Source organism: Poecilia formosa, unplaced genomic scaffold (assembly GCF_000485575.1).
Source record: "Poecilia formosa unplaced genomic scaffold, Poecilia_formosa-5.1.2 Scaffold47, whole genome shotgun sequence".
Lineage (NCBI taxonomy): Eukaryota > Metazoa > Chordata > Actinopteri > Cyprinodontiformes > Poeciliidae > Poecilia > Poecilia formosa.
In genome coordinates this window covers 632,218-658,046 of record NW_006799986.1, presented here as the reverse complement: position 1 = coordinate 658,046, position 25,829 = coordinate 632,218, and the positions used below count along the sequence as shown (strand labels likewise).

The following is a 25,829-nucleotide window of genomic DNA, read 5'->3' as shown; positions in this document are numbered from 1 at the left end:
GTGAATCTAAATGATCTAAAATTATAAAATCTAAATTGATGTTTAGATTAAATGATGGTGTATCTTCCAGGGCGAGCGAGGAATCCCTGGAGAGAGAGGGGAACTGGGTGCATCCGGCCTGCAGGGACCCAAAGGGATTCCTGGAGCGCCAGGTCCAGACGGACCAAAGGTAGCACCACTGATCCAAGATGGCTCCTTAAATCTGGTGTTTTTGAGGAAATTGCGATCTGAATAAGTTTAGAAAATCTCTCGTTCTTCTGTTTCCCTTATTTTCAAAGATGTAACAATAACACTTTATCATCGGCATGGAGGGAACAGCAGACCTGACTGTCGTGTTTAAATGACTCACATCTCTCTGCTGTCTATGTTTGTGTAACAACAGGAAACAACAACATATGTTTTTAAAACTAAAATAATAACACAACTTTAATCTAATTACTGGATGTAATCAGATTACTGTAAAAATCAAGTTTTCAGTTAAAAACGTCGTTTAGCTTCAGTTCACTGAGAATATACGTCATCAATCCAAAATGTGGCTGCAGGGCAGTCCGGGTCCGCCCGGCACGCTGGGGGACGTCGGTCCTCCTGGTCTTCAAGGGATGCCAGGAGAGCGAGGAATCTCTGGACCTCCTGGGCCCAAGGGTGATCGGGTGAGTTCCTCAGAGCCAGGTTCTTCCCTGGAGGAGGATGAAGAAGGAAGCAAACGGTTTGTTTTTGTGATTTCTGTTCAGGGAGCCATCGGTGAGAAGGGATCAGAAGGTACGCCCGGAAACGACGGAGCAAGAGTGAGTTCATCCTCCACCGAGTTTTCCTCTGCCTCAGCCCTGAACAAAGGCGTTTAAAATAAACTGATGATGGATCGGTGCGGCTCACGGCTTGTCCCGGCTCGTCTGAGCCGAGGGCGCACTGCTCTGGATGAGCTGACTGTCTTTGTTCCCTCCACAGGGAGCGCCCGGCCCCCTCGGCCCAGTAGGACCCGCCGGACCCAGTGGAGAAAAGGTTCACCTTCTGTTTCATAGCTGATTTTAAATGTTTTGTTTTGTTTTGTTTTGTTTACACATTTGTTCTAAAAACAGCCAGGTTTTGGCATTAAGTCAATGTTTTTTGGTGTCTGGATGTAGAAACACTTCAAAACCTTCCAAGTTGTAATTTCACAACTTAGTTTTAAAAATGTTTATACTTCCACTGCATATTAATGAACATTTACATGTAAATACAGGAGATTACAGCCAGATGGCTAATCTCCATCTCCAGTCCCATTGGCAGGTTGATGTTAAACTGGGTTGCCAGATCTGGCTGATAGTAAATTAATAAGTGCAATAACATTTTATTTAAAGTGTGGCACTTTTCTGCCACACAGTGGGAACTATTTGAAATAATTTTCCTCTGAAACCTTTTTAAAAATCTGATGAATCTTGTTAAAAGCAGCTTAAAGTTTAACAACCGACACAAAATTGTATTTTTTCCGGCCCAACATGTTGAAAAGCCACCCAATCTGTCAATAGGGCGTTAAACAGGCACTGCCCTTCACCTAGCAACCCCAACCCATTACCTAGCAAACCCAGCAGAGTTCCACCCCGTTACCTAGCAACCCCAGCAGAGTTCCACCCTGTTACCTAGCAACCCCAGCAGAGTTCCAGCACATTTTGTCAAAAAGAGGTCATGTTTTGTAGCCCGTAGATTTGTCCTAGCCTGTTCATGATCGGTCGTATTTAAAGGTACAGAGTACATTAAAGGTCTTTACTGTCAGTGAATATGTGGTGACTTTCCAGGGGGAACCTGGACCCAAAGGGCCAGCCGGACCTCCAGGATCCAGAGGAACTCCAGTACGCTGACCTAAACTGTCATTTTTTATCTATGAATACATGTTATTTCAGATAATTCCAATCAAAACTTTGGTTTTTTGCAGGGATCGAGGGGCGACCCCGGTCCGATCGGCGCTGTTGGGTTCACCGGACCGCAGGTAACTAACCTTAATGTTCGTCGCTCATGTAACGCCTCGCTGTCCAAAGCTCCAGCCTAAAAATCCGTGTTTCCCAGGGTCCTGATGGTCAACCTGGAGTGAAGGGAGAACCTGGAGAGCCCGGTCAGAAAGGAGATGCTGGTTCTCCAGGACCGCAGGGTCTGGCCGGAGCCCACGGACCTCCGGTGGGTCTCAGACTCGGTCTTACATCGTCACCATGACCGAGTTACTGTTTTATCCGTCGTTTTAGAATTAAAAATACTTAACAGAACGTTGTCTTTCCTGCTTATGTTGCTGAGTTTAAGGTTGTGGTTTATTGTTTCAGGGTCCAATTGGTGTTTCTGGGCTGAAAGGAGGTCGAGGAACGCAGGGTGCACCGGTACGATGACGATTCATTGGAACTGATTTACCCCAGTGAGCCCTAAACGCCTCATGAGTCAAATGTTTTGTGTTTTCCTGCTTTAGGGCCCCACTGGTTTCCCTGGATCTGCAGGAAAAGTCGGACCGCCGGGCCCACCTGTAGGTACCGCGCTGCAAAAACTGGACTTTGATCAAATGGTTTTACATTCAGTAACCAGGGTTGGAAAGTTCCTCAGTTTAACTTCTTTAGCTGATTTAAACTGAATGAATTCAAACTTTTTCCACCCTTAGTTTGAAATAAATCCTCTCAACTGTTAAGATAAAATAAATAGAATTAATCTGAAGTTCAGTTGATCTCACTGACGTTTCTACATCTAAACTCGTTTCATTTCATTTTTGCTGCTGCTTTTAAGATAATAGGAATTTTCCGATAATTTTCCAGAGAGAAGAAGTAATACTGCCACCTTCAGGTGGGAGTTAGCATCACATTTACCCAACGTGTTTAATCATTAAATTGCATTTAACCAACAGTTGAAAGAGCAGGATGTGTTGAATTTCTGTAGTTTTCTCTAGTTTTTCATAATTCAGAAATTCACTGAAAATCAACAGATCTACATTTTATTTGCACGAATGTTTATTTATTTATGTTTGCCTTTTACAATTTAAAGAACCATTTTTACAAAGTAAACTTCTTCATTAATGTATTTATAGTTATCAACCAAGTTATAAGTGCATAAAGTCAGAACCAAATCTTATCTTATGAAATTGATTCTGATTCAATCTAATAACCAAAAAATGTCAAATAATTATTACTGGTTGTTTTGTGTCGGGCCGCAGCGCCTCAGGCAGATTAAACATTAATATTCTGTTTGTTCAGGATTTATTTCACGTTAAGATTTAAAGGTACAGCAGCTCCTAAAACCTGACGCTGGTTTAGTTTCTCTGATTGTGTCTGTGGATTTTCAGGGCCCGGTCGGTGAAGCGGGGCCCCAGGGAGCCCCGGGGAAAGAGGGCCCCCCAGGGCTCCGCGGGGACCACGGGTCGCCTGGGAGGCAGGGCGAGCGCGGCCCGGCGGGGCCCCCAGGGAGCCCCGGGGACAAGGGCGACCCCGGAGAGGACGGCCCCACGGTGAGCTGACGACGCCTCCGCTCAGCCGGCCCACAAAGCCGTCCGGTCTGCAGGTGTGTAGTTAAAGTTTCCTGTGTGCTTCAGGGTCCTGATGGCCCTCCGGGTCCAGCTGGAACCACAGGACAGAGAGGCATCGTGGGTCTTCCCGGGCAGAGAGGAGAGCGGGGCATGCCGGGCCTTCCAGGACCAGCGGTGAGTTTCCCCGACCTTCTGCTTCATCTGCAGAGTAATCTGGAATCTGGATCCACCAGACCTTAATCCGGTTCTGTCGTTGATCCGGTTCTGTGTTCCTGGTTCCAGGGGCCTCCAGGGAAGCAGGGCTCCCCAGGATCACCAGGAGATAAAGGCCCTCCAGGTCCGGTCGGCGTTCCCGGCGCTAACGGACCGCGCGGCGATCCCGGTCCGGATGTAAGTAAAAGCTGTTTTCCACAAGTTGCTCAACAAAGATGTGATTTTTATTATGAATTTTTCATTTAGGTAATTTTTAACTTTTCCATCAGAAACATAAGCACGGTTTCTCTCAGCCTGGCGGGCTGCCAGGCTTTAATTGCTCCCCACCAGACTAAGTTTGTTTGTTTGTTTATTATAGTTTTTTATTCACATAGTCAGTTCTGTTTATTTACTGGACCCATAACCACTTCCTGTCTTTACCAGGCTACATGCTAACAACTTTAGCAAAAAAAAGACAAGTCACAGATAAAGGATAGAAACATTAATATTTATTTTAAATGTATGTTTTATGTTTGCTTTTGTCTCCCAGCTTTATTGTCGATGTCTTTGATTATTGATAAGTTCTATCCATGAATGATCAATTCCACTTCCACCGTATTTCTAGAGTAATTCATGATCTGTAGTGTCTAAGTCTATGAAGAACTCTGCAGGATCCTTTGCTAAACCTTCTGGTCTCTGTAACTCATGTGCTGGTTCTGCTCAGGGCCCGGCCGGATCCGACGGACCTCCAGGGAAAGACGGCGGTTTGGGTCAGAGGGTAGGAGGAAAACCAAACATTCTGGTTCTGATTCTTATGATGCAAAACACTGACAGTCCGAAACGTTTCAGGGAGACCGGGGAGATTCTGGTCCGGAGGGTTTGATTGGTCCACAAGGACTTCCTGGAACCCCAGGACCCGTCGGTGCGCCGGGTTCTCCAGGAAAGAGAGGCGAGCCTGTAAGTCTTTACCATTCAGCTCTAACATCATCTGCTGGAGCTCGTTGAGGGTTTGGTCCAGGTCAAAGGTTAACCAGAGGTCTTCCTACTGACTTTAGGGCTCAAGAGGACCCCAAGGACCACCCGGAGCAGCCGGGAAACGAGGACTGGTGGTCCGTCCTGAAGCCGTGAAACAAAACAAATGATACATTTTGAGATGAACTGCAGCTACAGACTTTGTTTCTCCAATTCAGGGACCACAAGGACCGAGAGGAGATAAGGGGGACCTGGGCGATCACGGAGAGAGAGGGCAGAAAGGACACCGAGGATACACGGGTCTGCAGGGTCTTCCTGGACCTCCGGTACGGCCTGCTCCTCCTCCACCTTTAAGACATGAAGAGGCTCCTCAGTAATGACAGATGCTGTCCACCTCAACATCCCTGATCAGGCATAACATTATGACCAGTGACTGTCCAGGTGACCCCTGGTGGTGGGTCCAATCTGACCCCTGTCCACTGAAACCGGGGCGTGTGACTGTTTGGGTCGTGTTCTAATAGGAAACCTTGGATTCCTCCATCGGCATGGATTTTACTTTGATGCCTACCTAAGCATGGCTGCAGACCAGAACCAGCAGGAATTGTTTATTTTCGTCTCCAGATTCCTCAGATCTTCAGATGTTTTCACACGTGACAATCCAGTCGACCCGGTTCTACTGGAACCAGAACATCTGCTCCACCTCCAGCTGCTGTGGCTCTGAGTCAAACCAACCTGTTCCCCTCCCGGCCTGTGGGGGCGCTGCACCAAGAACCACTGAAGGAAACGACACAAAAACCTCTGGAGACACTGAGAGCAACTTCCTTCTTCACCAGATGGAACCAAGATGGAGGCGTCAGGATTTCTCTTTAGTCTTTGGCTAAAAACTACGATCCGTTTCTCCTGCTAGCGCTAGGCTAATACGTTGTATTTACCCAGAATGCCCTGCACTGTAGTCCACTTCCTGGTTTGGTCTCCGGTCCGCTTGGCGTTCACATATGCATTGGAACCGAACCAGAGTTCACGTCAACCGATCCAAGTTTGTTTCAGACTTTGGTTAGGCTCCCCAAACGATCCGGACTTTCTAGATAAACAGAAAGTTTATCTATTGAAACGGACTTTTGGGATGTTCTGGACAAACAACCTTCCACTGCCAAATACCACAGGTTGCATCTGCTGGAGTCGACGTCTCAATAAGGTCATAATGTTATGCCTGATTGGCGTTTGTTCTCGAAGGAGTGGAAAATACAACTTTCTAACTCCACTTAGAAATGGGTGATATAAGATATTAAGTTCAGGCTAATAAAGTGTAAACGTTGACATTTTGAAGTATTTGTACCTTCAGAGAGAAGCATGTTGAACGAATCACAAGGCCAGTTTTCTAAGGTTTTAGTGGAAAATATGCCAGGATCCTCAGAATGAGCTTCCATTTATCTGATTAATAGGGAAAAAAGAGCAATTATGTGAGATTTCCTGCCTGAAAATCATTCCTCATGTTTGTTATTAATATATTTTAGGGCACAACTGGAGAGCAAGGAGCTCCTGGGATCGTTGGGCCGGGCGGCCCGAGGGTAAGCGCTGCGCTTACATCGGTTTTATGATGAAACCACGCCAACTTTTCATTTTAATGCAGGACAAAAACTGTAGCTGCTGATGCCTCCAGTAACTGTCACATACAAATGTTAGCGTTAGCATATGTTAGCTCCGGCCAGTTCGGTGCTGTGTTGTGGGTCAGAGTGTTTGATCGCTATAGTTTTACTGTAGCAGCAGATAAATTTCTGTTGTTTTTAATGAGGCCAAAAATCTGAATAATTAGCTGTAAATGTTAAACATTAGCATAACAACATTAGCATTAGCATCAGTTCAGCTCAGACCATTGGTTTCTTCTAATGTTGAGTTCTCATTGACCCTGACTCAGGGTCCTCCCGGGCCCATCGGGCCTCCTGGAAAGGAGGGGTACATGGGTCAGCCGGGCCCCATGGGGCCTCCAGGCACACGAGGACTCAGTGGAGAAATTGGGCCTCAGGTAAAGATTTGAAAAGCTTCATCTGAGAGTCACTGAAAGCTTCACTAATCTGGAATAAATCAAGCTGTGTGTGGAATCAACAGGGCCCTCCAGGAGAACCCGGACCCTCCGGTCCTCCCGGGCCTCCAGGGCCACCCGTGGCGGCGATGGACGATCTGTTTGGCGGCCCCCAGGATTACGACTCCGGGCCCCCTCCTCCTCCAGAGTTCAGCGAAGACGAAGCCCTGCCCAACAGCAACTCCTCCACCATCCTCCCGGTGGACCCGGGCGTCCAGGCGACCCTGAAGGCCCTCAGCAGTCAGATCGACAGCATGAAGAGTCCGGACGGCAGCAGGAAGCACCCAGCCCGGACCTGCGACGACCTGAAGAGGTGCTACCCCATGAAGACGAGCGGTACGTCGCTTTACGGCCGGCAGCGCCTCAGGAAGGGAACTGGAAGCGTGAAGTAGCTTTTGGTGACTTTGTCTGCAGGTGAGTACTGGGTGGATCCAAACCAGGGCAGTTCAGAAGATGCCATCAAGGTTCACTGCAACATGGACACCGGAGAAACCTGCATCTCCGCCAACCCGGCCACTATACCTCGCAAAGTGTGGTGGACCGCGTCCAGGAACAAACCCGTGTGGTTCGGAGCCGACATCAACGGCGGGACTCACGTGAGCCAGAACTTCTTCAGCATAACCCGAGGGCCTTCATGGCACGGCGCTGACGTTTTCTCTGTGTTTCCAGTTTACCTACGGCAACAGGGATCAGCCGGCGAACTCCGTCACGGTGCAGATGACCTTCATCCGCCTGCTGTCCAAGGAGGCGTCTCAGACCGTCACCTACCACTGCAAGAACTCCGTGGGCTACAGCGACGCCAAGGCGGGCAACCTGAAGAAAGCCGTGATCCTCAAAGGCTCCAACGACCTGGAGCTGAAGGCTGAGGGCAACAACCGCTTCAGATACACGGTGCTGGAGGACTCCTGCTCGGTACGGCTCACCGCCACGAAACACCAACAGATACGAGACAGAGAAACAACCACCTGCTCCAAAACTACCCTGGATATGTTAGAGAGGACCGGCTTCAGGAAACCGATTCAATAAATCCAGCAGTGGTTGATGCTAGCTGAACGTTAGCTGCTATAACCCTGAAGCATTAACTAATCATATCGCTATCGATATATAACAGAAGCTAATGCTAATACAATAAAACCAACATGGTTTTTAGCAGCAGCTAATGCTAAAGTTAGGAATTATTTGAAGAAGTAATAAGTTCCTTTCCGTTTCTGTTGCAGTACCAGTGTAAACACCCTGAGCGCTTCAGGCCGTCAGGAACTGATTTGGTTTCTCTGTTTTACAGCAAGCGTCCAGCAGCTGGGGCAAGACAGTGTTTGAGTACAGGACACAGAAAACAGCGAGACTTCCCATAGTGGATTTGGCCCCTGTGGACATTGGTGGCCCCAGTCAGGAGTTCGGCATCGACATCGGGCCCGTGTGCTTCTTGTAAACTTCCTGAGACTGTTGGACTGACAGCTGACACGGTCAGAGTACTGAGGACTCTTCTGGCCCTGTGGCAGGATATTTATTGTGCCTTTCACCCACACCAAGACATCCAAGATTTCTAATTTTGTATGAATGTTTGTAAGAAAAATAATTGGTAAAAAAAGAAAAACCTAAATCCTTCCTTTGTCGTCTCGTGTTTGTTTGCTCAAAGCTTCATGCAGCAAATTTCACTCCACAAATTGGACACAAAGTAACTGAGAGCTGCTGTTCATAAGCCTGGAAATGTTGCTGCATGTCCCGCTCTCATTGCTTTTATTATTATTGTTGCTATTGTTTTTAATGAGAACTCTGTCTTTATGTTTGAATTGAACACATTGTGGTGCTACAGAGGGGAAGGCAGCCCCGGATGATGAGTTCCCCGGAGAGCCGCCGCCACACGGCCAGGCGGGGAATCGGATCGCTCCGAGTTAGCTACCTCGCCACCGACGCTCAGAAACCAGAAAACCACGTGTAAATCTGTCCTCCCAGGTGCTGTTTTCCAAGTGATCTCTTCTCCCGGTGCAGAGCTGCTTGGGCTGTAAATAAAGATGATGGAGGGACGAGTGAGGTGCTGTGTGGTGACTTTTGACCCAAACAAACGGTACAGCAGCAGGTAGCGCAAATATCACCATCCAACGCACGCCAGCTCCCGGTTTGCCGTATTCTGGACTTATAATGATGCTCTAGAAATCCTTCTTATATTCAGTTTTTTAGAATAACTGGCTGTCTGCTTTGTACTTTTTGCTTTGCAACAAATTAAACTGAATGCTTCTTAATCGCCCAAGTTTTTGTCAAATTAATGAAAGTCCTGTCAGGCTGGAGGCGGCGCTAACGTGAACCGTTTTTTTTTTTTATAGGATCTTCTGTCACCATTTCAGTCAAGAGCATTTATTATGCAAACATGTGAATGATTCAAACTCCAAAACACACAAACATAATAAAACAAACGCAAAAGAAAGCAGGAAATAGAAGCTGTAAACTGTGATGTCCTCCAAACCACCAGGGGGCGTCGACCGCCAAATCATCTGGGAACAGACCTTCAAGAAAGACAGGATGAACAGAAGAAAGTTTGAGGAACAAAGAAAGAGAATGTGTGCTAATCGTTGAGCAGCATTTTTACATGGCTATTATTACCGACTCCAGACTCCCCCTAGTGGTCAGGAGGACTTTCGTTTAGTAAAGTGAGTTTGCAGTGTTTTATGCTTCCTGTTTCTGCGATTTGCAGCAGTTTCTCTCCCGCTTCTGTTTTCTGTGACAGCAGCATTTTTAATGTTGCATTTGTTTTTTTGTGTTTATGTAAAGCCAGGTGATAATTCAGTTTGACAGATTAATCAAATTTTCTGGTTCTGAAGATTTAATTTTTGGATTTTTTTTTCACCAATGCACTTTTGGGCTTCCATAATTGAGAGTAATGTTTGCGAACCTAAGAACTACCATCTTGTTTGATAATCATTTTCTTTTTTCTTTTTCAACTTTGAATTCAGGTCAACTCACAGAAGGAACGGTTGAAATAAAAAACGTTTTTAAAACATTTTCTGTCATTTGTAATTTTTTCCAAGGAAGAAATTAAAAATTGTGCATCGGATTTGGTCTAAAAAGTTGGAGATTATGTTTATGCATTTGGAGTTTGCATCATTCATGTGTTTGATGCGTATTTGCACCTTTCGGCCACCGTGAAAAAGAAGAGGAAGTTTTTCATTCAGGAAGTGGAAAAGTTTGGATGTTTATAAATAAACCTGTCACAATAACAACTTTTTCTGGATAAACTGTTCCAGAAACTATTGCAGTAAACAAAAATATTGTTTTGAGACAATTTTCAACTGATAGTAAGAGTATATGGCATTAATGCAAACAGATCTTCGCAAAGATAAAAAGACAAATTTAATTTCTAAAGAACATTTCAACACTGGAAAAAAACATTAAATATCCAAACTTTCGTAAAAAAAAAAAAATCGATATTTGATTGTGTGATTAACTGATTAGTTGTTTTTTTCTGCTGATAAGAAGAGGTGGCAGTTTTCAAATCTCATTTATTAGTTTAAATTTACAACGACTTGCAAAATTATTCACAACACTTTATATTTTTACACATTTTGTCACATTGAAGAGTAACATTTTTGGATTTTATGTGACAGATCAACAGTGGTGTTAAACTGTGCGGTGGAGGGAGGATAATGGATGCTCTCTGTGCCTTTCGGACAGGAAATGAGGGAAAACCTGAAGCAAACGCCCCAGAGGTCGGAGTTCAACCTACAGACTGCTGAGCCGCGTCTGTATTCAGCCCCTTTACTGCGATACCCACAAACAAAATCCTCTGCAACCAGCTGCTCTCAAAGAAGAACCAACCCCTGTGAAAACTTAGCCCCGCCCCCAAACAAATGTTGAAAAACTAGAAAGTGGGCGGAGCCAAAATACACGGAGGGGCGTGGCTAAGCTTGGGAATGAGTGGAGGACATCAAGGGGTTAATGATCCGGACAAAGGAAAAGTTTGATGTCAACTTAGAAAATATGTTGCTTTATATTCATACTAACAACTAAATAAAAACAAGTAGTGACAAATTTTGAAGTGTTCTTCAAAAAAGTGACACGTCTGATTATTTTGTCAAAAAAGTAAGTAGAAACAAATTTAATGACTTTGTTTAAAATAAGTGATTAGCAACAAATCAAGTTCTTCACCAAGCAACTAGCGACAAATCTAGTTAATTTTTGTCAAAGCAGAAACGAGAAACACGTCTAGCAACTTTAAAAGAACAATAAGCTACTAGTAATAAATCTAACGCTTTTTTATTTGTTTCTGGAGACTTTAATGGCAACAAAAAGTCAACAATGTAAATAAATCTGAAATTTGCAAAGCTGAGAAACGCTATCAGTCAATGCTAGCTAGTCCACCTCCTGACTCGCCACCAGGGGGCGCGCCTGAGTGAGATGCTTTAATGCTGAGCGACGTAAACACCAACCAAGCTGGACTAGAACCAATAGGAAAATCGCGTGCAGTACCACCATTCACCCCAACGAGGGCAGCACTTGGACGGTTTGGGAAAAATGTTGCAGAATTAAATAAATTTACAGGAAAATGTACAAATGTAAACTTAAAGATAGCACCTCTATGGAACAATTTAGACGTTTTATTTAAAAAAAAAGTTGATTTAGGGTTTAGTTACATTTTAAACATCATCCAATCAGCAAACAGAGTTTCTGTGAACAATCATGAGGAAACAGCTTCACTTTTGTCTTTGGTTTTGAAGGCTTTTATTAGATTTAGCTGTATTTTTTACTGATAAAACTTACTCATGTGTTTTTTGGCAAAGCCCATCAAACTAAAAATAAAGCGTAGCATCATCCAACAGGAGTGGTTTCATAAAGAGGGGCAGAAAAAAGAGAAACAATGCTGGATCTCTACTGAAGGGATTACGTTTATGAGTTTAACCCTAACCCTTCCAGTTAAACCAAAACTGGAAACAATGTGTCTCAGTCATTCTAGTTTATGTATGGTAACTTTTTTTCCAAGTTAAAGACACGTTTAGTAAAGAATAAAGGCAGTAAATAAAGATGAAAGAAAGAGTTTGAATGCTGATAATCCATCCTGTGTAAAGCAGAGTCCTTAACTTATTTTAAAGTTTGTCACATAATTAATCTGTTCTTCATGATTAGTGATTTAAGAGCCATTAAAAATGAAAAACATATTTTGAGTTCAATGTTGTTAAATTTGAAGTTGTGCTGCCCTCTAGTGGAGGGATGAATGAATTCAACTTCAGAGAGTTTTTATTTGACAGATTCTCGCCGTTTTTATTAACATGAAATAAGAAAAGTTCAATTTAACAGGAAACAAATGAAGCTAACTGATTTTTTATTGAGACTATTTGTTTTTTTAATGATTCATTGTCTGCAGTTTGTCTTCTCTTTCAGCAGCACATAAAAAGTGAGATACAAAATTAAATAAATACATGCATAAATAAATCATTAATTAAACAAACCATGAAACAAATACATATTTACATAATTTAATAACAATTCACTTATGTATGTCTGTTTTATTGTAGCTGATGCAGAAAACAAATAAAATGTGTATTTAGTGATTTCATGACATCCAGTGAAGACAATCGATCCCAGATAAGACGCTGCAGATCAGGTGATGACACTCCGATACAGCAGATGGCGATATTAGAAATCTACTGAAACTTTTCGTTGTTTTCCAAAACATTCAGTCATGTTTCTGTTTTTATCGACCATGTTGACGATAATCTGCTGAGATCAAAATTTCTCCTACAAACTCAGAGGAAAGTTAGTGATCCATCACAAGAGCGGCCACCAAAGAAAGAGGTTAGCAGAGTTCATCGATAGAGGATTAAATTTATACTGTAACCGCTCCGTCCCTAAGCCCCGCCCTCTGCCCCGCCCTCTGCCCCGCCCACTGACGGGTGTTGGACAAACTAAATCATTTCATGAGTTCACTTAATCACTTTTTTTCTTTTTTGTTTTTCATACCTACCCATTTTCTGAAAGGAACCTTTGTGTTTGTGAGTTTTGTACATTTCTGGTAAGTCCGTTAATCCTTTAAGGAGAAATTTCAGTTTCAAAAGTAAAAAATTTGCTAGAAAAAATGTAGACAATTTAAGATTAATTTCAGAAATGTTCGAGAAAAGATTTGGAATTTCTCAGTTTCAAAAATAAAAAAGTGTTTCAAAAATGTTCAAAAAAAATTCAAACTCAGAAATGTATTTTTTTTCTAGACAATTTCTGAATGTCATCTCAAAATTTACGATTTTTCACCCAGCAAATCTTTTGACTTTTCAATCGCAGAAAATTTTATTTTTTTTCTTGACGATTTTCTAAATTAATCTCAAATTTTTGGCAGAAATTTATTCAGTTTTTCTACCTACATAATTATTATTATAACAAAAAAACAGATCTAAATGTACTTAATCAGCAAAACTGACTTAATTCAGATGTGAAACACAGAAGCAGTGTTGGGTTTTATTTTTTCCTCGCAGCCCGTCCACGGTCACGTGGTGTCGCATCCTTGCAGTGGGCAGACTGGCGTATCTTTACTGGGTTACGGAACCGCGGAGCAGTCGGGCTGGTTCCGCGCATAGCCGCGGGATACATCGGCTCTTTCCGCCTCTGCAGCCGGACCGCTGCGCTGCCACGGCGCAGGTAGGTTTCCGCTGCTGTGGAAATTATCCCGAGTGGGTGGCTGCAGCAAAGACACGCATGTTGCGTGTAAATAGCAGCTGCACATTACAGCGCTGATTGTGCAGCTTTACAGCAGCGTGGTGTGTTCAGGTACCGTCAGGAGAGTCAGAGGCTGCCCTTTCCCTGGTTAGTGTTGATGTGCTGCAGCTGGGTGATGCAGCGGGAAATGCATCGCAGCAGCGGAGGATCTGCAGGACAGGGAGCCTGTTGGAGAGGCACTCAGTGAATCATGACTCAGCAAACACCGAGATCCGCTCCAGCACGACAGGCGGGCGCTTCAAACCTGCGATTAGATTTAATATAAATACAATATTTTACTGTGAAAAGGAACTATAGTAAGGATGTGCTGCTTGTAAAGCTACACAGTAAAAATTAACAGCGATAATTTGGGGTTTTCAGCCTGTCATAAGAGAAAAAGTTATTTTTACCATCAATTTATATAAAGGTCAGTTTTAAACGAAATTTTTTATTATCTAGCTCAATATTTAATTAGCAAGCTAAATATTTAGTTTGAAGCTAATTATTTTTGTTTATTTGTAGAACAGATCTTAACTAAGTATTAGCCAGCTAAACATGTAGCCTGTTAACTAAATACTAATGAATCAAGCTTAAATATTTAGTTCCAAATAAAATATTTAGTTAACAAACCAATTGTTTACTTAAATGTCTAGTTATTAAGCTAAGCACGAAATGTTCAGTTAGCAAGCTATTTACTTTGAGGATAAACATTTTGTAAGCCAAATATTTAGTTTCAAACAAACAAAATAATGTTTGTAAAATATTTAGCTTGCTAGCTAAATGCTTTGTTAGCAAGCTAACTATTTAATTTCAAATTAACTATTTAGTTAGCAAGTAAAAAATTTCATTTGAAGCTAAACTAAATTTACTTACAAAACTAAACATTTAATTTGATGCTAAATATTTTGTCTCTATACAAAATATTTACATAGCTAGCTAAGTATTTAGCTTCAAACTAAATGCTTAGCTTCAAACTTGTTTAGTTTGCTAAATATTAAGTTTGTTTTCACATTGGCTAAATACTGCTGCTAACTTCCTGGTGAGTATTTTGTTTCAAAGAGGAACCAGAGCCGTCTTCTGTCTGAAATCAGTTAAAGTCTGTCAGGTTGATTTTGTACAAATGAATTCTGAGTCTGCTGATAGTTTCAGGTTCAGACTCTGGATTTAATGTATATAGATTTTAATTTTGTTGTAGCCATTTTGGGAGAATGGAGCATTTAATTTGTCGGATTAACTCCAGTAAAGTCACAATCTTCCACTCTCTGTTTGCTGTGCATGAAAAACCTGTCAGTTTGTGAGTGTGGGCTGTGAAACTCTGCAAGATGTCTCTGCAACAATGCCAAGTCCAATTGTGTTAAAAAAAATCCCAAATCACAGGATTTGATCATTTACAACAACCCATCTGTACAACCAAGAGCTTTTCTTCAAGGTTTATTAAAACGGTACATTTGTTGCCTAAAGTAACCGATATGTTTTCCCACGGTGAATGTTTTATTTATAAATTATGCAACTGCTTTGTTTGCTGGTTTTATTCCCAGTCAGTACCCAAAGGAACTGAAGGAGAAGCTGGGAGAGAGGAGATGGAAGGACATCGTGTAATGAAAGCAATGAAGCTAGCTTTGGTTTTTATTGCTAACAGTGGAGCACGTCAGCCATGCCTTTCAGAGCTGAAGCTGTTAGCCACCTGTCATTGCTAATGGTCAAGCTCTGTTAGCTGCCTTTCAATGCTAAAGTTGAAGCTCTAGTAGCTGTCGTTTTGTGCCTTGATAGCAAAGCTATGTTAGCCGCCTTACAGCGCTAACGGCAAAACTCTGCTGGCTGCCTTTCAGTGCTAACAGTGAAGCTGTATTAGCCACCTTTCAGTGCTAAAGACAAAGCTATGTTAGCAGCTTTTCAGTGCTAAAGGTGAAGCTGATTAACTTCCTTTTTAGCTCTAACTCTGTTGGCTTTATTTCGATACCAACGGTTCATCTTTCCATCTGAGGTCGTTGCCCACAGGTTTTATTTTCCTGTCTAGCCTCTGTTTTGGTATTTATCATTCACCTTTTGACCACACTGTGTGCTAACAGAGTATTACTCCAGCTTCATGTATCACCGTCTCCTTCAGTCGTTTAAAGCTGATCCATTCAAAGCTATCTCATTACACAGACATTTGATATTATCATTGTAGTAAATAGTATGGAGCTGTCTGAGCAGAAGCTGAGCCAGCGTTTGTCTGTCAGTAGCTTCATGTGGTTCAAATTGTGCAAAAACAAAAAAAATCTCCTATAAGGAGACTATAGATTCAAGTTATTAAATCAGTTAATACAAAAATGAATCGGTTAATCTTCAAATGATGACATGTACAATAGAGAAATGCTATGTTGTTGCATTTTATGCAATAAAATGTTTATTTTCTTGAAAAATGAATTTGTTTATTTACATCTTAGTGTATTTGAGATATTATAAAATAGGCTTAAGTGGTTAAATGAAAATCTGTAGAATGGGACAACTTTTATCCAATTGTTTGATTACTAAAATACTCACTAGCTGCCGCTCTAGATAGACTCATATTTTATATATCAAAAGCAGTTTCCTCAGCTTTAATTTCAGCCATATTTTATAGAAATTGGAGAAGAAATAAATGAGCTAAGACTAACTGTCACGGATAATTTTGTTGACATGACTCAATGCCTAGCTACAGCAGCTAACAGGCGTCACCAGCTATAGCAACTAATAGCTGTCCCTAGCTATAGCGGCTAATAGGCGTCACCAGCTATAGCAACTAATAGCTGTCCCTAGCTATAGCGGCTAATAGGCGTCACCAGCTATAGCAACTAATAGCTATCCCTAGCTATTGCGGCTAACAGGCATCACTAGCTATAGCAGCTAACAGTTGCTGTCCTATCCAGTGATAAATACTGATGGTGTTTATCTTTCTAACAGGTGAAAGTGATAACTCAAAGGTTGATGTGTCTCGTTTTGTCTTTCCCCTTCAGGTTATGCCACCCCAAAGGATTACTGGACCCCCTGCGGTGAAAGAGAAGGGCTGATCCCGTCCTTCTCCAGGTTCCCTCAGTTTCCCGCCCGATCCGTTCCCTCCTCTCCCCATGGCGATAACCGTACCTCCCCTTCAGTCCTAACCCCGTTAAACTCTTCCATCAACAGGTTCCTGCCCGTTAGCTCCTCTAAATTAGCCTTCGGCCGTGTTAGCTAGCCTGCGAGTCGAGACTCTTCCTGTTGGCTGCTGGTTTGGACTCATGGCTACTGGAGGCCATGATGTTCTGGCTAACCTACAACAGGTAGGAATTCCTTCAAGTTAATGTGAGTTTTATCTGTTCCAGGCAAGACATTACAGACATAAAGCTTTTGTTTCATTTCTAAAACTGACGTAATGTTGACATTCTGGACAAAACACTTCATTTAAATTAAAAACTTCTTGCTCTATCACTTTATTCTTGTTTTAATATTGCTTTATTCTGGTAATATTACGACTTTAATCTCATATTCTGATTACTTTAATCTCACACTATGATGACTTTATTCTGATAGTAATACGACTTTATTTTCATATTTACTTAATGCTGGGATCCAATCGACGGGCTTCGTTTAAATTTCTTCAGAAACTTTCTAACTTCACGTTGCCTTCCTTTGGCAGTTGGTGGTTACCATAGCAACCAGTAATCCCCCCGGGCCCCGCTTTCTGTGGCCGTGGTCTGCATTCGGATCGGCTCTCTGTTTATTTACAAGTATTATATTTTAACATATATTTTAGACAAATTTAATCACATACAGTGTTTCATGAGTAAATTTGCTTTGCTTTCTGTCTTTAACTTAACATAATTAACGTTGTGCATCTTAGCTACGTTTAATTTTATCACTGCTAGCTGCTGCTAACTGCTCATTGGAAGCTATTAGCTATTAGCTTGTTTATTTATTGTATTTTATTTAATGCAAGGCTTCAGAAGCTGCTGGGTGATGTTAACCACCAACAAAAAAACTTTAAATAATATTAGAATTTATTAATGCATTACGTAAAAAAAAAACATTCCCCAAAAACTGATGAAAATGCTGAAAACTGATGAAAATGCTGATACTACTGAATTGTTTTGAGCAATCCTGAGATTGAATGTGAAAGTACAGAAACGTCTCACACACACACACGCACATACATGGCAGGACATCTGGGGGGTAAGACCTTTACAGCCTTTTGAATTTAACACACACTTTCCAAAAATGTGTGTGATCCAGAGCCGCTCAGACGGTCCTACAGAGAGACGGGCAGAAAGTGCAGCAAAGAAGAGGCTTTACATCACCAACCAGTGAATCATAATAATAATAATAATATTATAAACAAGCTTCTGTTTTCTTCCATCATCCATGTAAAATCTAAAATCTTTTTGGACTGTGGGAAGAAGCCCAGGCTGGGACTCAAACCCAGCAGCAGTGTCACCACTGAGCCACTGTGAAACCCTGATATTTTGCTCATAAAATGTATTTTTTTATTCACACAGATGGAGAATTTAGAGACCAATTAACAACCAGTCCTGATTTTAGACTGAGGCAGGAAGCCGGAGCGCCCAGAGAGAAACCTGCAAACTGGTAAAATATTTTACCAGTTATAAAAGCTGCCAGTGCTTCACTTTAAACAACAAAAACATAAACAGAAAAATATTATTAATTTTATTTAACTTAAGGTTTCCGTCATGTTTGGCTCATTCAGACATGTGAAATAGTTTTTTCTGGTGGAAAAAGTCATTTTCCATTACATCTGGTAAATTCAGGGTAAATTCAGGGTTGTCCAGTGATGGGTTGGATTTCTGCCCCGGTAGAAACCCGCTGCCCTCCTGCTGCCCCCCGCCTGCGCCGCCCTGCAGCAGGTGGCGCATTAAATGCATCCCATCCCCACGTCCCTCTGGTGATTAGCGGCTAATGGACGCCTCAGAAACCTGAGTCCGCTCAGGGATCAGACTACTTCCTGGGTCAGCACCAATCAGACGCTGAGTCAGCGACTTGTTTGAGGGTTCTGACCAATCAGAAGCTCCGCATGGAGAGGACACACCCCCAGCCCCCCAGGGAAAGAAGAGCATTATTTTCTGTTGCTGCTTAGCACTTCGATGCATTGATTTGTTTTCCCTGCAGCTGCAGTTTTAAAGACGCGGTCTTCTTTCTGTTGTCTGGGAGACTCTGGGATTATATTCTCAGATTAAAGGTAGAATATTTCTAAAATATTCAGTAACAAATAAAATTCAATCAGATTAATATATAGAGGTCTTCGAATGTTACGTTTGAGGTGAATTGAGTTTACCTGGGCTGTAAATGCAGAGAGAGACAAACAGATTGTTTTCATGCAGAGGAATTTATATTTTATTAAACTAAAACTAAAACTTCACAAGATGCTCAACTTTATTCTCACATTTTTGCGACTTTATTTTTGTACTTTAAGAATTTAATTCCCCTATTTTTGCGACTTGTGTTACGAGGTTAGCCTAGCGTTAGCATCCATCGTCAGTAAACCAAAAACTGAATTATTCCCTTATCTTTGGGTGTAAATGGAGTTGGAGACTTTAAATGTTTTTTGTGCCGTTTTCCTCCAGGTGGAGGATCAGGATGCCGCTGAGGAGGAGGAGGAGAGCTGGGAGAAGGCTCTGTCTGTGGAGCGCTTCAGAGACGTCATCGGAGATTCGGCGTCCTGCAGCGCCGAGCGGATGGGCCGACTTTACACCGAGAAGGACTTTGAGTGTAAGCCTGGCGGCACAGGTTCATAAACACATTTAGCTTAATGTTGATTCATTTTATGTGCTGCTTTATGGCTAAACGGTAATTAATGGGGAAAAGCTATAACTAACTGGAACTATATGACTTATTTATGAAACTAAACCATTAGAGATATTCGCTGTTTATGAATCTATTTATTAGCCTTTTGAACTGAAACAGATTTTATTTTTCCCACTAAAGCAGTTTACATCACATGACGGCTCTACGTAATCTTCCTAGTTCACAAAATGGCAGACTAGCATAAGTCCGCCACTATGCTTATGCTACTAGCAGACATGTCATTAGCATTAGCAATTAGCTTATGCAAACAGACTAATGGCTAGTCTTTTCCTCTTTAGTTAGCCATTAGCTGACGAACAAGCCATTTGTCTATAGGAATAATTGAATATCATTTAATCTTCTGTTAAGTATTCATTACCCAGTCAAAGCTAATGGAAACTAAACAGAGTTTAACTAATAAATGCTAGTAGAAGCTATCAAACACACTGAGAGCTAAAGCTAACTGAATCAGAGCTGTTGTAACGTTTTCCTTCTTCAGATCCAGTTTAGTGTTTTGTTTCGTTGGCAGATCACAGACACACGTTTCTCCACACACACCACCCGTTATCCACCCACCTGCCCACGCCGCAGCGCAAGCGGCCGCACGGCGCCGACCGCAGGCACAGGAAGAAACGCAAGAAAAAAAAAACCTCATTGCCGCCCTCCGACATCACGCCCACCATCCAGGAAGTAGACGAGGAAGAGGCGGAGTCTGACGCCGACGGACGCCTGGCGACCGCCACGCCCACCGAGTTCCCCGACATCCAGCCGCAGGTAAAATAAGTCTGAGAAACAAACGTTCCCGCTGAATTAACGGACCTTTCCTCTCTTCTCACTGAGCTTCGTCTTCCTCTCAGTTTAGCTTTGGGAGCCAAGAAGACTTGGAGGAACCGCTACGACTTGCTGCCGTCCACGTGGAAAACGAAGAGCGTTCCAGGAAAACGGCGCTCACGCTGATAAAGGAGGCGGCGAATAACGACAGAACCGAGGAGAAAGATGGAGGACAAGCAGCTTCCCAAAGGTTCACGGTTCCCTTTAAACCTGAACAGAAGCTGCAGTTTGAAAAGTTCACCGTCTCTTTTCCCCCATATCTGATGTTTTTGTATTTCCATTTATGTTTCTACTGCTCCTAAAAACAAGCCAAACACTTAAAAAGCCCACCAGCTGTTTTCTGGTGATAAGTTCATGTTCTTCGTCTCTAGAAAACAAGCCGTTTCAAAAATGCCCGAATGTTAAGTCACTTCCATGGAACTGCGCCGTTACCTAGCAACCCCAGCTGAGCCCCGTTACCTAGCAACCCCAGCTGAGCCCTGTTACCTACAACCCCAGGTCAAGTGATTTTATTTCTGTATGTGCAGGAAAGCAATTAATGACAATACAGAATACAAAATAAAAACATCTGAAGTACAGAAATAAAATAATTGATAAAATACAAGAATACACTGATAAAATGATAAAATTAAAATAACTGAAAATAAATATAAGATTAAAAAATAAAGGAATAAAATTTAAATTGAATAAAAAATACACATAAAATAATAAGAATGAAATTAAATATTCATGAATACTAAATAGAAAATTAAAAAATAAAAGAATAAAAATGAAATAAATGAATAAAAAGTTAAATGTAATTATTAAAAATGAAAAAGTCCTGAATATTAAAATAAAATAATAAAGAAAATATATTCATAAAATAAATACTAAATATAAAATAATAAATATGAAATTATTTGAAACAAAATAACCAACTTAATGAATAAAACAATAATTAAAAATGATTTTTTTTTGCATTGAAAGGTGGATTTTAGTTTGACACCCGGTTATCATCTGAACCGGATCATAAAGTCAGAGGAAACGTGACAGAAGGATATTTTCTCCTTCTCGTTTTTACATAAAACCATTAGAACCAGTAACTGTTTCCAGTAGGAACCAGTAAGGAGCTCTGGACGTGGCTCTTCAGGCTCCTTCCGTCCCTGAACGTTGCATATTAATTGAGCCGGCTGGGCGCCTGACATGCAGAATATGAATAATTTGTTGATTCTGAATCATGCATGGCATTTTGCTGCGGGAGGCCCAGGGCTCCATGGTGATTGGGTCGGGCAGAACCGACTCAGGTTTCCATCAGAGCCCCTGCTGGCCATCCTGCACCATTACAATTCACACAGTGTCAACAGAAAACTCTGGTTTAGTCATTTAAAATTAAACAAAGCTGGATTTAGTAGCTAATGGAAACATTTGCTGATTTTTCCTTTTGTTGATCTTATCAGTGCGTCGGAAGCCGTCAGTCCGGCGCCGAGCCGCGGCTGGCTGCGGCGTAAAGCCGTCCACCATCGGCTAATGGCCACCCAGCGCAGCAACTACGACCTGCGGGAGCGGCTCTGCATCGGCAGCATGACCGCCATGGAGGCCGCCGTCTACCAGCAGGTGCCCACCGACGAGGCCGAGGCCCAGATGTTGGTCAGCGCCGACCTGGACGACATGAAAAGTACGATCTGATTTTTATTCTGTTGGTTCATCAAGTTATATGAAGTTAAGTTCAAATCAATCAAATTCTGTTGAATCTTTCTGCCAATATGATCAAATCTGTTTTATTTTATTATAAAAGTTTTTCTAAAGTGCCACAAAATCAGTTTATATTTTATAGTGAAGATCTGGCGCCACCTGCTGGCTGAGTGGAACAAACACTGCTGAGATGAACGGCAGGATTTTATTCTAAAGAATTAAAACTTCACCTTATTTAATGCGAGGTGAATTTATTAAAGCAGAGAAACATAAATAAAAATACAAGTAATCAATAAATGAAATAAAATCTAAAGTCATAAATATTACATAAAAATAAGGAAATAATTAAAGTATTAAAATGAAGTAAATAAATACAAAGCAGGTTCTTAAAACTAAAAATAAAGTACTCAAGGAATAAATGAATAATACGAGTATTAATGCCAAAATTATATTCAGTATAACTTATAAGATTAAATACACTGAAGCCCAAACGTGGTGAATATTTGGTAAAAAATAGGACAGAATTTTGCACATTTTTCAAACTTAAGTAAAACTAAACAAAGAGAAAAATCTGACTTTTAGTTGCATTTTAGGTGAAGCTGATGAAGCTCAGCTGCACCTGTTAACATGAAAACTAAATAAGACAAAGTGTCAGTTTCATCTGAATCTTTTAATAGGAGATTTTCTCATAAATCCTTATAATTTCTCTGACATAATTTCCGGAGTGCTTTTCTCCAGAGGAGCTATCTGCAGTGGAAGCGCTAACGAGTTCCTGTGTGTGGAGAGAAAAGCAGGTTTCAGAGTCAGGAGGCGTTAATTAACTGGCGGTGGAGTCGATTCCCCTTCAGCGGCGACCCTGCCTCTGGCGGTTCCTGCATCAACCAGAGCGGAGCGGCCATCGATGGCTCAGAGCCATCTGCCCTGAAAGCTGCAGCGCGTCGCATGCAGGCTGCATGCTAGCAGCTGCTTTGCAAAAACACGGAACAGGAGGACGGACTGATATTTCATATTTAGTTACTTTCAGACTTTAGCTTCCTGTGTTCCTTTTTTTGAACACTAAAGGCCTGGAATGAAACCAACCTGGCAACACACAGGCTAACAGTAGTAGCTATGCTAACAGTTAATGTTTATTGAACGGATCCTCGACTAGCTAAACACATTTGACTAAAATGTTTTCATTTTCTCATAACCTAAAAATATTAGGTTATTGACTTGTGATCAACTGTTATGATTAGCTAAAGCTAACACCATCAGTAGGAGCTAATGCTGTTAGCTACAACTACAGCATTAGCTAGAGTTAATGCCAGTAGCATGAGCTAACACCGCTAATTATCAATGAGATTATTTGCACAGCATATTCCAGCAACAGGATAGTGCTTTGCTTCATAAAGTTAGTTAACGACATTAGCTGTAGCTAAACCAGTAGCAGGTGCTAATGCCATTAGCAAGAGCTAATGCTATTAGCTAGGCAAAGTCAAAACAAATTGGGAGGTAATAAATGGATGTTTAAAGAGCATGAAGCATCTTTACGTCTTTTGTAACAAATGTTTCTTACAAACTAGAGAAAATGTTTTTATCCTGATGCTAACTGCTAACAGCTGAGTTGGAAACCCACCGACTCGCTCCTCTTCATCAGTTTGGTTCTCCTCTTCTTCATCACCTCTTGTCTTTTGTGCATCTCTTTAACTTCAACGCGTTTGGTTCAGATCTAACGTTACTCAGTGAGCCTGCTAGCTTAGCAGCTTCGTCCAGGAGACATTTTTACTGCCGGTTCTACATCTGAAATAAACTTTTCTCAAATAAAGACATCAATCAATCAATCAATCAAGTCTATTTGTACATGTTGTCAATGAGGCAGCTCAAATGCTTTATGTCATCAAAGCAGAAGAAATAAAACGACAACAGAGAAAAACATTTTTTTTCTCCATATTCATTTGGAGAATGAATACAAGCATCAACTTATTGATGCTTATCAACTTATTGATGCTTATCAATAAGTCGGTCAATGTTTCATCTGTTGTCCAAAGTCGACGGCGTCAAACTGAAGGAGGGAAACTTTCAGCTTGAAGACTTTATGAATGAAAGCTTGTGGTTTTCAGTGAGGGCGGCGTGTCAGAAGCTGTTTTGGAAAGAGGAGCAGCAGAATAGAGGTCGTTCCGCGTCCTGCCCTGATCCGCTCCCCCCGTTCTGAACCCGTCGATAAGAGGGCGGCGCCACCGCGGCATCAATACCTCCGTTTCCATCCTGCAGCCTCAGATTGGCCTCCGCGCTGCCAGCGGGCCGCAGGTTCTGGTTTCTGTGCCCTCGCAGCGTGTCGGCTCGGTTCGCGGTCCGGATCGCTGGATGATCAGAGCGACCGGCAGCGGAGAGGCGGCCGGCAGGCGGATCGCGCGCTGGAGATGACAGACGTTGAGGGACGGGCGAGCCGCGGCGTCGGCCCTTCTGACGCGCAGCATGAGCGGCGCTGCAGCGTGCTGCGCGGCCTCGGCGCCGCCGCCGCGCAGCACTACGAGCGCCAGGGCTCCTTCTCCCTGGCGGACGGCTTCGAGGACTTTGAGGAGTTTGTTCTGGACTTTGACGACTACGACCTGCTGGAGTCGATCCACAGCCACCTGGGGGCGCCGCAGGAACCGAGCCGTGAGTCCAAACCGCCGAGCTTCCCTTCATTAGGAGGGAAAACATCCAGAACCAGCAGGAACCGGTGGGGCATCTTCACTGTGGACGAGATTCCCACTTAAATAGCTTCAGTTCAGCCTCACTGGAGGGTTTTGCAGCAGAATCTCCCTGACTTTGACTAGGACAGTCCAAAACCTTAACTTAGTTTTTTGAGTTATTCAGAAATTGGCTGGCTGGTGAGTTTAGGATCATTTACAGTTTCTGGTCCCAGCAAATGGTGAGATATTCTCCTTCCATATCTTCTGCTAGAGAGCCCCACATCACCATACTGCCACCACCGAGGTTGGCAGGAAAACTCGTTACGTCTGTGGTTTCCATCAAGCAGGAACCAAGTTAATAACTGACAGATGACTGAGGAGCTGAAGGAAAGGATGACGGAAACACCTGAAAAGTGTGGTGTGTCGTTCATCCAGTCTGTTGCCCCTAAATGAAATCATCTTTACAGGTCACCTAATTAGATGCAACATCTGAACAAGATCCCAAATTAGAAACTTTTTCTTCTAAACAAGATAAAAAAAACTTGATAATTTGAAAACAGAATGAGAAGCAAAACTAGTCGAACTGAAATGCAAAGCTTGTCAAAAAAAGAGATAAAATAAAGAGATGAATAAAATAAAACTAGATGTGAATCTGTGAAGTTTTGGGTTTTTTCCGTTTCATTCAGGTCGTTTTGTCGATCCGGGTCAGCAGCGGTTCTGGCTTTCACTCTCTGCCATGAATGCGGCCATTTTCCTCCTCCTGAATCCTGAATGACCTCTGACCCTTACCGATTCAGCGAGTGTAATCTGCTGTCTGTAGTTTTAGCTCTCGTGTTACTGGGAACTATTACATCACTGTCCTGGAGTTCTGGTGCATTCTGGGATATTTTTACACGACCGATCGATGAGCAGGAAGTGACTTTCCATGATGGGTTTGGATCTCACGAGGCGCGCTGCAGAATCGAGTCGGGACTTCCTGCCTGGCATCGATCGGCGGCTCCCATCGGGTCAGCGGCAGCCGAGCGGAAACATCTCATTGACTAACGCAGCGGTTCTGCTCCAAGCTCCCGTTTGGACCCACAGAACATCACATCGGGTCCGCACTGTTAAACAGAAACAGGAAGTAAAACGGAGCCATCTTTAAACACGGAGGGAAACCAGATAATCAGTGAACATGATGAGTTCATGCGCAGCGGTAGAACAGGGAGGATCTCTGAGCTTCGGGTTTCAATAAAAAGCTTGTCTGTTCAGGTGGCGTCCCCACAGCCCACTTCCTGTTAAAATCAACATGCTAGCTGAGATTATAGCAACTAACACAGATCTCATGTGATGTCACACTTCCATGAACGTCGTAGCTGGCAGCCATCTTGGTAGGCAGTTGCTATGACAACAATAAGCAAGCTACAAGCTCTGAACCAGCTCTCCTCTCCTTCCTGTCCAACTTACAAACAAGAACATTACAGCTAATAACTGAATAACAGGTTTTAGT

At 42.5% G+C, this 25,829-nt stretch overlaps 2 protein-coding genes across 7 annotated transcripts in view; both read left to right on the top strand.

The window, feature by feature from the left end:
- LOC103138143 (collagen alpha-2(V) chain-like) overlaps nucleotides 1-8,953 on the top strand; it is a 52,784-nt gene extending 43,831 nt beyond the window's left edge. Inside the window, exons 33-54 of the mRNA XM_007552257.2 lie at nucleotides 71-169; nucleotides 543-650; nucleotides 732-785; nucleotides 946-999; nucleotides 1,773-1,826; nucleotides 1,910-1,963; nucleotides 2,041-2,148; nucleotides 2,289-2,342; nucleotides 2,429-2,482; nucleotides 3,290-3,451; nucleotides 3,536-3,643; nucleotides 3,752-3,859; nucleotides 4,386-4,439; nucleotides 4,511-4,618; nucleotides 4,717-4,770; nucleotides 4,852-4,959; nucleotides 6,148-6,201; nucleotides 6,549-6,656; nucleotides 6,740-7,049; nucleotides 7,128-7,309; nucleotides 7,383-7,625; nucleotides 7,996-8,953. Coding sequence (XP_007552319.1) covers nucleotides 71-169; nucleotides 543-650; nucleotides 732-785; nucleotides 946-999; nucleotides 1,773-1,826; nucleotides 1,910-1,963; nucleotides 2,041-2,148; nucleotides 2,289-2,342; nucleotides 2,429-2,482; nucleotides 3,290-3,451; nucleotides 3,536-3,643; nucleotides 3,752-3,859; nucleotides 4,386-4,439; nucleotides 4,511-4,618; nucleotides 4,717-4,770; nucleotides 4,852-4,959; nucleotides 6,148-6,201; nucleotides 6,549-6,656; nucleotides 6,740-7,049; nucleotides 7,128-7,309; nucleotides 7,383-7,625; nucleotides 7,996-8,142 — 2,385 coding nt within the window. The 3' untranslated portion in view covers nucleotides 8,143-8,953. The remainder of the gene's footprint in view (nucleotides 1-70; nucleotides 170-542; nucleotides 651-731; nucleotides 786-945; nucleotides 1,000-1,772; nucleotides 1,827-1,909; nucleotides 1,964-2,040; nucleotides 2,149-2,288; nucleotides 2,343-2,428; nucleotides 2,483-3,289; nucleotides 3,452-3,535; nucleotides 3,644-3,751; nucleotides 3,860-4,385; nucleotides 4,440-4,510; nucleotides 4,619-4,716; nucleotides 4,771-4,851; nucleotides 4,960-6,147; nucleotides 6,202-6,548; nucleotides 6,657-6,739; nucleotides 7,050-7,127; nucleotides 7,310-7,382; nucleotides 7,626-7,995) is intronic.
- Nucleotides 8,954-13,170: 4,217 nt separating this feature from the next.
- slc4a3 (solute carrier family 4 member 3) overlaps nucleotides 13,171-25,829 on the top strand; it is a 27,779-nt gene continuing 15,120 nt past the window's right edge. For 2 of the 6 annotated variants that reach the window (XM_016671600.1, XM_016671599.1), the window contains exons 1-6: nucleotides 13,171-13,331; nucleotides 16,367-16,669; nucleotides 18,965-19,109; nucleotides 19,714-19,958; nucleotides 20,042-20,205; nucleotides 21,452-21,669. In XM_016671600.1, the coding sequence (XP_016527086.1) occupies nucleotides 16,628-16,669; nucleotides 18,965-19,109; nucleotides 19,714-19,958; nucleotides 20,042-20,205; nucleotides 21,452-21,669 (814 nt within the window). In that variant the 5' untranslated portion in view covers nucleotides 13,171-13,331; nucleotides 16,367-16,627. Of the gene's footprint in view, nucleotides 13,332-16,366; nucleotides 16,670-17,881; nucleotides 17,970-18,284; nucleotides 18,580-18,964; nucleotides 19,110-19,713; nucleotides 19,959-20,041; nucleotides 20,206-21,451; nucleotides 21,670-23,792; nucleotides 24,324-25,829 lie in introns of those variants that run through there. The other 4 variants (XM_016671601.1, XM_007552256.2, XM_016671602.1 and 1 more) reach the window with 4 other exon arrangements.